Below are 12000 nucleotides of genomic sequence, written 5' to 3'. Positions count from 1 at the left end.
ATTCTTAGAATAGAATTATAAATGAAAATTTCTTTTGGAGAAGTTTAATAAGCAAACTTTTTGTTTCTACAAATGAAATTGTTCTTTATTATTACCTGTTCAATCATCATAATTGCTTGATCCTCTAGGCGCTCAGGTGACTTGTACAACATAGTGCATAAATGAAGACGATGAAAAGCCATTTTAAGATGTTCCTGGTATTGCCCATTGTTATCTAGATATATAGCCTTCTGAAAATGTTCCATGGCAGCTTCTATTCTATCTTCATCTTCTTCAATACGAGCAATTTCCATATGAACTTGGCAACGTAGCAAAATCAACAAGCTAGGAAATTGGACAATTTTATAGGTAAACTGTTAAAACAGTAAGAGACAAAGTTGTCTAGACTTAAAATTATAAAAAATGCAGCTGAAATATGAATAATATAAGTAACAAGATTCCTTCACTCAACTTATCTGTTCCTTGCATGTTTTCTGTGTCATATCATCATACTGAAGTGACTAACATAACCATTTACTACATTTTGCTTTCCTTAGCCCTGGGGAGCCAACACAGCCAAGAAAGAACTGTATAATCTTGCTGTTGAGTTGTTTCTTGTGTATCACTGATAGAGTTGTTCAAAAAGAGCCAGATTTTCAGTAGTTCCTATTTAGGCACCTAAATGACATGACCATATTTTCAAAAGTGCCCTGTAGACATACCCTGTGTGACTACGCAGTTACTTAAAATTAAGCATGTCATTAAGCACCTTCCTGAATCAGGGATGGGACAAGACACCTCTAAGGAAAACGTCACAACTACTACAAAAAAGGTGCTGGCAATACAATACATGGCACCCCTCCTTTTGACTAATGAATCAATACCCCAATGTGGTGTTAGAGGACACTAGGCTGCAGGAAGTGCTGTCTTTTGTCTGAGATGTAATAGTCAAGCTCTCACCTCTTGGAAGAAACAGTAACTAACCTTCATATAACTGTTGTTCGAGATGGGTTGCACATGTCCATTTCACTATAGGTGTGTGTGCGCCCAGCACACAGTTGTTATAGACTTTCTTCCCTCAGCAGTACTTGTTGGGATGCAGTGAGCTCTCTGCTACCTCATGCTACTCTACATAGGTATAAAGAGCAGAGTGCCCCCCCACCCCCCCGAGCCTCCTCAGATCCTTCTTACCAGATAGACTTTGATATGGTCCTTCAGGAAACCATATCAAACCGGTGTCATGGAATAGAGGGTGAGTCACAGACATACAACACATTTCAAAGAACAACTTACAAGAGGTTTAACCATTTTTTCTTTGAGTGATTGCATGTGTCCATTCTTTTGCAGAGGAATCGCAAGCAGTTCAAACAGGGGTTGCCCTTGGTGTCTATTTGAACAAAGATTGGAGAACCACACAACTAATCTGGTATCGTCCTTGGTTTGCTGAGAGATGGCACAGTGAGAGGCAAATGTATGGCCTGACAACCAAGTTGCCACCTCGTAGACATCCAAGGTGGGCACATGAGCGAGAAAGGCTGCAGAAGCTGCATGAAACTTGGTTGCACCGGCTAATATTCTAGTTGGGGGAGTCACATAGCCAATTGGCAGTGTAAACAAGCTGGAGCAAGCAGAAATCCAAGATGAGTTTCTTTGGGAGGACATTAGACTGCCCTTTATTCTGACTGCAACTCAATAAAAACAGCTGCAAGATTGAGCTAAATTACTTAGTTTGATCAATGTTTGACTCAGCCAAACCAGGAGAGTACGCCTAAGAGATGCAGACCGGTTTGGTGCCTGCTTTGAGCAGGAAGCTCCAATGGTGGACAGCACACGGACTCCATTAAGTGAAACTTGAGTCTGTCAGCCCTGTCTTTCTTGGAACAGGGCTTAAAACTCTGAAAAATATCCCCCAGGCACTTAAGACAGTTGGCATGAGGTCACTCACAGGCACTGATTTTCTGCAAGAGCAACAAGACTTGCAATCTGGAGACTGAGGCATGACCCCGATACCAGTCCCGATATCTAGGCAAAAACCAGAGAGTCCAAACTATCAAAAACTAAAACTTAACTCTAACGTTAAAACTATGTAAAACCTTCAGACTACTCGAGAATTATAATAAACAGATACTATGAGGGAAGGACTTGAAAAGGCAAGAAACACCACCTCTAACAACCGCCATGAGCAGTAAGAAGGAACAGATGGGTGGATCCAGGCCACTCCACCTGTTCTACCTGTGCATAGTAGCACAAGGCAGCAGTTGTGCTCACTTCACTCCGACAGGTGCCATAGACGGAAGAAAGTCTCCAACAACTGTGAGCTGGTGCACATATCCCTATGGTGGAATAGACATGCAATCAATCAAATTATTATATATTGTGCAGTATTTTTCCCAAATGCAGGGATGTTCTTGTCAGAATCCAGGCCATATTCCAGCATATTTTATCACATTATGATGACACAATTTCCACATATAATTTCAATTGGATACATTATTCCTCACTTCCTGTCCTAAACTGCAGTGTTTCTGTATACCATTAATCATTTGTGATATTTCATTTGAGAGAAGGCTGCATTTTAGTGATAGATAGGGTGAGATACAGATTATCCAGATATTAATTTATTACAATCTGTTGGGAAATTTTTCAGAGATGTTTGAGATCTACATAAGGGAAGGCTACAATAGGAATGCGATATTATTTAGGTGTCCTGTTTAAATATTATTTTTACCCACCTTTTACTGATGCCCATAATTACCTTTTGGTCTTTACATTAGCTTTCAAATGACCACTATTTTCCAAAGTAACAAATAACAACGTACATAGCATAGTAACTTACCTGTCAATCTTTTCTAAGCTATCAGCAACAGATATTAATGGTTTTCGTACATGTTGATGCAAATTGTGTTGTAGCAGTGGAAGGCAAAGATTCCACTGTGTAGCACAAACCACCTGAATAACATTAGGGTCTCCCAGTCGAACTGCATGTTGCAACACTTGTACAAGTCTTCTTATCACTTTCAGCTGAGTCTGTAAATAAAAATTTACTTCACATTGATTATATATACATATAATACAAATGATTTGCTAAATATTACTGTAAAACTGCAATTTTAGGTTCTTTCCAACAGAAAACACCCTCTGTAGTTTCTGATTTATGAAACTTTCACATACCTCAAGTGTACCCCATATTTCATGCACAGTACATGAATTTTTTTTTCAAAAGTCTCATTTTGACTGCTAAAGAATGTCATTTTAGGTACTCTATAATGTTACAGCTACTGCCACACTCAGCCAAGAGCCTGTCTATCCCTATCGCCTATGATAGCAGAAATCCATGATTGTGGATTATTTGTGAATTCTGAGGATTTAGTAAATTCATCAGATGCTGAGGTTCTAACATGGGGTAGAAAGAAGAGAAGAAACATTATAAGTGGGATTTTCCAAAGGAATCAGTCTTGGCTTAACTCTGCTCCATTCAAATCAATGGCAAAACTCCCATTGACTTCAATGTGAAGCCAACATAGAGCTCTTTGAAAATCCTAGCCTACATAAATAGGGCTCTACAGCAGAAATTTACAAATTCATAGCTTTCAGTAGAGTTTTAACACAGTAAAAACTAAAAAGAAATTTAGTAATATGCATTTGTTTTATGGATACTTCTTAAATATATCTAAATTTCTATTACATTTATTCAAATGGAAATAGCACTGATATGTTTTTTTCTAATTATTCAATAATTGAAATAAGTGACTGATATTTTAGGTTCCAAACATGTGAAGACTTCTATTCAGAAGCAACTTTACTCAATGTGACTACCTATGGGAGTCAAGTTACTCCTTCATGCATGTATTTGCAAAATCTGGCCCTCAATGTGTGTCACATTACACTCCATATGTTTATGTAAATATGCTTAGGAGTGTGAATATAAAGTAACTGGAATATGGTTTATGCAAAAGGTCTCTTATAAGGTATCATTACAAAGCTTATGATCTACTGAGTGTGGTTATCCTATTTGTATAAATGTATCATTCTTGTATCTGAAACTAGCAATATGAAATATAACTCTGAGGTCCTACTGTAATTATGCAAAGTGTGGACCATTAATGGTGGCTTAGGATCTTGATGGCTCCCATTAACTAGAACAATTGGTTGTAAATGGCTGTTTACTTGTAAATCTTCCTGTGTTCCTGAGAGTCAGGCCGGAAAGAATGGAAGCTTGGGGTCTTACAGTGACGTGTGCTCATGTCACCTGAACTGGAATCCATCTTAAACCTGGTGCTTTTCCATTTAGAAGGAGGGGTGGGGATCCAGAGAGACAAAAGATTCCCGCCTTACGCTAAAGCTACAAAAGAGGGTGGAACAGAATAAAGGGGGCTGCAGTCATAAGAAAACCCCTAGTTACCACCTGAGCTGGAATTAACAAGAACTGTACCAGGAGAAAGGATTGGGCCCAGACTAAGGAGGAGTCTAGTGTGTGAAAGAAGCTTATTGGAACATCCCTGAAGGTGAGATTTACCTGTATTCAGTTTCTTAAATGTATTAGGCTTAGACTTGCGTGTTTTATTTTATTTTGCTTGGTAACCTACTTTGTTCTGTCTGTTATTACTTGAAACCACTTAAATCCTACTTTTTATACTTAATAAAATCACGTTTGTTTATTAATTAACCCAGAGTAATTGATTAATACCTGGGGGAGCAAACAGCTGTGCATATCTCTCTATCAGTGTTATAAAGGGCGGACAATTTATGAGTTTACTCTGTATAAGCTTTATATAGAGTAAAACAGATTTATTTGGGGTTTGGATCCCACTGGGAAGTGGGTGTCTGGGTGCTGGAGATAGGTGACTTGCTGAGCAGTTTTTGGTTGAAGTCTGCTGCTTTGCGGACGTGGACCAGACCTGGGTCTGTGTTGCAGCAGACTAGTGTGTCTGGCTCAACAAGGCAGGGTTCTGGAGTCCCAAACTGACAGGGAAAACGGGCTCAGAGGTAATTCCAGCACTTCAGAAGACAATCCCAAGGAGGTCTCTGTGACCGAACCCATCACAATTTGTATGCAAACAGTTTCCCTAGATATGATGCAAAATATGAGTATGACACAGCATTCCTTTGTCCCCTTTTTTCCATTGACTGCACACCTTTAAGCTGGGGGGAATTTGGCTGGCTGGCTGAATGAAGGGAACAGTGCTTTATGGGAGGCGAGGGAGAGGTCAAACTGCTGCAGAAGGGGCCAGCATGGTGTCACTGACTCATCTCCTGAGAACTGGGTGGACATAAGGGCTTAAAAGGCACAGCCTGTGTAGTGAAGCCCCCTTTTACAGCAGCACCCACCCTTCTTCCCCTTTAGGTGGTGAAGTACCAGCTTTGGTCTAGACCTGCTGTAGGCATTGCACTAGCAGACTCATTTTAGGGAGGCTGGGAAGGAATTTTTTCCTTATCACCAAATTGGCATAGGTGGAGTTGGGGTTTTCTTGCCTTCCCCACAGTGGCTTCAGGGAGAGCTTTGTTGATGTGTGGCATGAAGGGAGTTAGGCTATATGTCACAACTCATTATGTAAGTGTGGGGCAGATATCCAGTGCAGGTATTCCTTAGGGAACGTATACAGTGACCAGATAAATGGCTTGGTAAAAGACTTTAAAAGGAGATGTTGGTTAAATGAATGGAATGAGAATAGAGAGGAGCTGGGGTTCCTATGAATGGTACAGCAGGGAGCCAAACCGCCTTTCTTAAAGCCCACCTTAAACCCTCCTACAAGGGGGGTGGATAGTAAGGTGCCCGCAATGGGTTGGCTAGGAGACCTGGATGGAAAAAGAGAGGGCTAGCTGATGGAAGTCCCCTGGGAAGTTACTGAATAAACATGGGGTTACCACCACTATACACTTTTATCTGCCAGGTAGTTCCAGACATCTAATAGAGCTGCAGCATGATTAAAACCATATCAAATGTCTCCAATCCTTCTTTTGGTATAGCCAGACAATTTGGTTCCTTCTTGTGGAACAACATGATATGGCCCTGTTCTACCGAATTGTTGATATGATGACAGAACAGAGGATTCTATTTATTTCACTCAATGTTCTTTTGTTCAGGCCCATTAGAAAGATATTATATTAAAATTAATGGATATAATTGAAAATGATCTGGGTTTTTTTTTACAAAGTTGCATGAGATTGAGACACACAGTTAATGTGCAACTTTTGAAAATTTAACAGAAAGTTAATGTTCACCTTCTTCATAGAAATTAGTGCTAATTAAAGAACATACCTCAACAACACCTTTAGTATAAGTTGCAATTTTAGTGCCAAGTTTCTGGACTTCATATTCACATTCCAGACATTCTATTTCAATCAGTTTTCCTGGCGCCTATAAAATATGAATATATAAAATATATTTGTAAAATTAATTACAAGTATAGTGATTTAGACCCCAACCTTACAAACAGATGTGCTAGTGAAGTCCACCCCGCCTCCCCGTTCATATACATTGCAGACTTTGGGAGAAACTGGCACAGGAGATGGACATGCCAGTACAAAGGGAATTCTCAAGTGTCTATCTCCAGTCATTTAAGGTTCACAAAGAGGATTTAGAAGGTAGGAGATTTCAACCCATTATATTTGCAAAGTATAGTAGAAAGGGCAAATGGAACACCAAAGATTTTGTGTTGATTGAAAAGGACAGGTACCTTTAATTATTTTTCCATTAGTTTATGTCTTTGGTTTTATTTTGAAAACTTTTGTTTTCCTAGCTTTATGGTTTTACTTTGACAGTTTAAATTAAATCTTTTAACTGATAATCCTGTTCTATTACATCTAAAACATGCAATTCTCAAGAGTAAGACAAAAGAGTCAAGAATGATGGTTGACTGTTTCTGAGCTGGTACTGGACAAAATTATCTGATTTTACATGCTGGATGGGGTTCAATACTATTGTTGATATTTGATGCAGATGTTTGCTTCTGAAAGGTGCAAAATTAAAATCTATATGAAAAAAGTATTCCAATAGGTCTCTCAATAGTACAGCAGGTCAAGAATTTTCTGACAAAACAGAATTTCAACAGAAAATGCTGATTCATCAAAAATAAACTGTTTTGCAGAAATTTCTCTGATTCAACAAACTTTCGTCTGATCTCAGTCCCCCCCCCCAGTGCTCACTAGCTCATTGCCCCCCTCCACCAAGCACACTTTACTCCCCAGCTCCCAGTCTCCTTGCCCAACCAGAATCAGTCTTCACACACTAGGCTCCTGCTCCCAATATACTCCCCCAGTCCATCCCCACAATCCTCTAGGTCCAACACTTGTGCCCTCTGCATTTGAATCAGATGCTTTCCTCCACACTGCCTGAGTGACAGAAAGCGTCTCACTGAAAGCATAGATGATCAGGCTCCCTGCTCTCAGATCTAGTGATCAGCCCCATCCTGGCCCAGAGTAGCCAGAAGCAGCCAGTACAAGGAAACTGCAGGTTTGCCCCATATCCCTGGGCTGCAGTATACTCAGTCACTCTGTGGAGATGGTTCATTCCACAGCCTGCTAACATGCTGGAGCAATGAAGGGCAGAAGCATGCTCAGTCACTTTGTAGGGGATAGCGCATGCACAATTTAGTCAGCACTAGGAGCTGTGAGAAGCTCAAGCATGCTCAGCGAGGATGGAATCTTTGTCGATTTTGGGTGAACCATGATTTTTCAAAGTCTTATAACTTGGCCACATTTTGGCAGATTTTTTTGGAGCAGTAAAAAAAACACATCACTGACAGCACCCCCTGTTGCCAAATTTCAAGCCCCATCACTGACAGCTCCCCCGTTGCAAAATTTCAAGCCCATATTCCAAAGCATGGAGGGGTGCAAGAGTTCTCCAAACTTTATTTTTCCCTACCCTCATTCTTGGAAATGGCCAAACCATTTTGGTTGAAATTAAAAAAACAAAAAACAAAACAAAACACAATACCAAAAAACAATCAGCCTGAGGTAGACAGCTAACATGGAAAATATCAGCCTCAGCAGTTAAAGTTTGGTAAAGTTACAAGCAACTGAAAATAGGGGCTTACAATGGAAATCACTAGGCAACCGTAATCATATTGGTTGAGAGGGACACAGTTTTTGAATCTGTAAATCCCCCTCTTGCCCCACGGGAACAGCAGCTCTTCCACACACTATAATGCCTGAGAACTTTAGGGCTCCCTGTGTGCAGTGGTAGACAATAAGGGGACAAAAAGAATAAACAAGAGTGTCCCCATCAGCCAGTCTGGAGGTGAGAGTGGACAGGGACAAACACCCACCCAGACCAACAGTTATAGTGAGAGCATACAGGACAAGTACACAATACTCCGCTCCAATCCCCTAGTATACGCTTTGTTTGCCACCATAATCTAATTACTACAAAATAAGAATAATTAAAACAATAAAATGTCAGGAGAAGAGGCTTGGGGAAGGAGCAGGACTCAACCCCTCAAATCCAGCAATGGGAGGGGATAGCAAGAACAGCTGGTTTCACAGCCTATACAGACTTGTGTGTTCATTGAAGGAACAGCCCTATGACCTCCCATTACCAAGAAGAGAGAATAACCTGAGGTATGTTTTTGGCAAGCTCCTCTTGAACTGCCCCATACCTTAACCCTAACCAACAGCCTAGCCTTGGCACATATGAATGCCCCACTTCCCTCTCAGCAGGGGTGGAATCCACCTGCTGTATACTGAGGTTGATTACACAATATTTTATTCAAAAAGAGTGCCATGAATATTAAGTAAAATATCACTGCTTTTACAGCTTACATATTGATGGCTGACAGAATCTTCCATGGCTGGGCTGGTTACATCTTTTCCAAAACTGCGACATCATTTTGGGAGAGAGATACCTCCCACATGAGGAGTTTTGGAGGTATCCCCAATTAAGACTTTCCACAGGAGACAGTTTCAAAATATAGACAAGAATCTGTATTTAACATTTTATTTAACAAAACTTTTCTTTTAACTATTCTGAGACAAACTCTTTTCCTTAATCGTTCATCTTTTCTCTAATTTAGGGACAGAAAATTTATGCAAGTATCTCCTATTCATATTAATGAGGTTTAATTACATCAGTACCTCAGTGTGAGAATAGGCCTTGATGCATACAGAATTGTTTTGAAGCATAATAACAATAAAGTATTAGACCAGTGTAATCCTAGCACTTACTTTAATCCCAGCTTGCTTCAAATCATGTATGCAATCAAATGCAAGTTGGATAGAGTTTAATTTCAAAGAAAGACGAGCCAATTCTAGAAGCAAAGGAATTCTGCAAAAATAATAAAATCATTAAAAGATCATTTGTCTCATCCAATTAACTTGATATAATTCCTTGATTAAGGTGATAAATCTCACTTGGATTTCTCTAAAGTATCTGAATTAATACTGCAGGCCATTGTGATTTAATACTAGCACTATACAGAATCAATACAGTAAACAGTAAATTAATTAAAAGCAGGCTAACTGATCAATACTAAAATGTAACTGTCTGTGGGAAATTATCAACCAGTGAGGGTGTTTTAATGGGATCCTACAGGGATTGGTTCTTAGCCCAACACTATTCCTTATCATCATCTTCACTGATCTGGAAGAAAATATAAAATAATTGCTGACAAAGCTTGCAGATAACACAAAGACAGTCAAGGTGGCAAATAATGAGGTCAAATCATTGATACTGAGTGATCCAGGTCAGTTGGCAAACTTGATGCAATCAGATGTCATGCATTCTACTACAGCCAAACATAAGGCCATATATCTTGGAACAAAGAATGTAGGTTATGCTTACAGGAAGGGAACTGTATTCTAGAAAGCTGTGACCGTAAGGAGGACTGAAAGATAACCTAATTAACATGAACTTCCAGTGCAAATTATGGCTAAAAAAGCTAAGATAGTACTTGGATGGATTAATAGGAAAATATCAAGCATGAAGAGTAAAAAGAAGATATTACCTCTATATACAACATTGGTGAAACCACTGCTGGAATACTGGATCCAGTGTGGTGTCCGCACTTCAAAAATCATGTTGAAAAATTAGGGAGGGTTCAGAAAAGAGCTGGAATGATTTAGGTCTGGAAAACTGTATTAAATTGAGAGACTAAATTCTATCAGCTCAATCTATTCAGTTTATCAAAGACAAGGTTAAAAGAACATTTAATCATGATCTATAAGTACCTACACGGGGAGAAGATATTTGATACTACAGGGCTGCTTAATTTAACAAAATGGGACCTTGATCCCTCATTTGAACATCTAAGTACTATTGCAAACAATGATGATGAAGAATAACTACTTTCACAAAGATGAATAGAAATTGTGCCATGGACTTCATGGGATCAGAATCAGGCTCATCATGATCTTTCAGAGGGCGATGACCAATAAAACTTACTTTTCATCAAGAACTGAAACTGAAGAATCCTCGTCATACTGTTTCAAAAATTCAAACACGGTATTCAGACTTGTGGTGGCTTCTCTTGGAAACTCATTTGTATCCAATTGTCTGCAATTATATTAGAAACGGATGGTTATTTAATCAGAAAAATAAATATTTCAAATATTCTTCTGTAACACTCTGGGTACACCTACACTGCAAAAAAACTCCCAAGGCAGCGAGTCTCAGAGCCAAGGTCAACTGACTTGGGCTTGTGTGGCTCACATTGTGAGGCTAAAAATATCAGTACAGACTTTCAGGCTCTGGCGCTGTGTCCTGGGCTCTAAGACCTTCCCTACTCACTTGGTCTCAGAGTCGAAGCCTTAGCCCAAGCTGAATGTCTACACTGACAAATATAGTCCCATAGTGCAAGCCTTGTGAGCTCAAGTCAATTGACCCAGGCTCTGAGGCTCACTTCTGTGGGGGTTTTTTTTCTCTGTAGATGTATCGTATGTCCCCTAACCACAGTAATGTTTCTACCTCACCATTTAAGTGGAATGTACTGCTGCTTACTGTAATAGAATTATTCAAAATGAAAGTAAACATAGAACGTGGCAAGAAATAGCTAAGGATTCCCAGAAACAAGATGCCATATAAGAAAATATCCACATGAACACCATATGATTGGATATCTTGAATAATCTAGATTCAAATGGAATCTGGAAAATGTTTTGAAGCCCAGGCAAGAAGAAAATTTCAGAGTGAGAGAAATGTTAGAGCTGGAGAATTAAACTGAACGTATGGGCAAGGAAAAGGGGCTCAAAGAAAAGAGTGCTCAATTCCGCTCTTATTTACATAAGCAGAAGTTATTCCAGAAATACCTCTATCTACATAAGAACAGAATTTGCCCTTAAATGAATGGCTCTTTGGTTGAGAAGTTGGGAAAATTAAGTGGTTAAGTTTTTGGGACCATGGGCTCAGTTGTGTTTGATAGTTGCTAAAAGAAAGCAAGGTCTAGATGCCTGTGTTTTGTTCTTCGTTTTTAAAATTTTAAAAGCTATAGGTGATAATTTCTCCCTTTATGACTTGCCCCCTATATTTAAGATGTGACTTCCACAATTCTCTCTTTCTCTCTCTCCTCATTTAAGATTTATGTACAGTTATCTGTACTCAGCTACATTTATGCAATGATGGCTTTCAGACATCTTTAAATTCCCTCAGTTCTCAGCATAATTTTCACACAATGGCACATTGTCCCAGTGGATCATTTCACCTCTTTCCCTTGTGCTAGGTGCTGGGAGAAGGGTGGCACTGGATCCATCATGGCTTCTCCACAACACCCAGATTTCTAGGATTCCTTTAGGCAAGAGGATTCCTCTAATGATCAGCTAAGATGGCTTTACAAGCTGCTTTGTGCCACCAGAACAGGAGCTAGGATCTGGATTTACATATTTATTGTCAGAAATCAAAATTCAAAAGGACGTCTGGATTCCAATACTTACGATTTTATTGTTTGAATTTTATAAATGACTGACAAACTGATGGAGCTTTGTATGTCTTCCTCTATCTGGGAAGCGTTCATTAGTTTGTGATGCACCTACAAAAACGGTAACAAAATAATTCACCATTTTAATAAACCACAAAGGAACAGGTCATCAGCT

The 12000-nt window shown here is 39.4% G+C and overlaps 1 protein-coding gene across 8 annotated transcripts in view; it reads right to left on the bottom strand.

Moving 5' to 3' along the window:
• CFAP46 (cilia and flagella associated protein 46) overlaps positions 1-12000 on the bottom strand; it is a 141270-nt gene that overhangs the window by 106378 nt on the left and 22892 nt on the right. For all 8 annotated transcript variants that reach the window (XR_014712519.1, XM_084635260.1, XM_084635258.1 and 5 more), the window contains exons 8-13: positions 11842-11936; positions 10358-10468; positions 9142-9241; positions 6239-6337; positions 2816-3006; positions 96-324 (exon numbers count right to left, since the gene is read on the bottom strand). Coding sequence is in view for 7 of the 8 variants with exons in the window: in XM_084635260.1 (XP_084491386.1) it covers positions 96-324; positions 2816-3006; positions 6239-6337; positions 9142-9241; positions 10358-10468; positions 11842-11936 (825 nt within the window). In the remaining variant the exon portion in view is untranslated. The remainder of the gene's footprint in view (positions 1-95; positions 325-2815; positions 3007-6238; positions 6338-9141; positions 9242-10357; positions 10469-11841; positions 11937-12000) is intronic.

The sequence above is a fragment of the Lepidochelys olivacea genome, assembly GCF_965140295.1.
Source record: "Lepidochelys olivacea isolate rLepOli2 genome assembly, chromosome: 7".
In the NCBI taxonomy this organism is placed as follows: Eukaryota; Metazoa; Chordata; order Testudines; family Cheloniidae; genus Lepidochelys; species Lepidochelys olivacea.
Note: the sequence above shows the minus strand (reverse complement) of the source record. Positions and strands in the feature narration are given on the sequence as shown.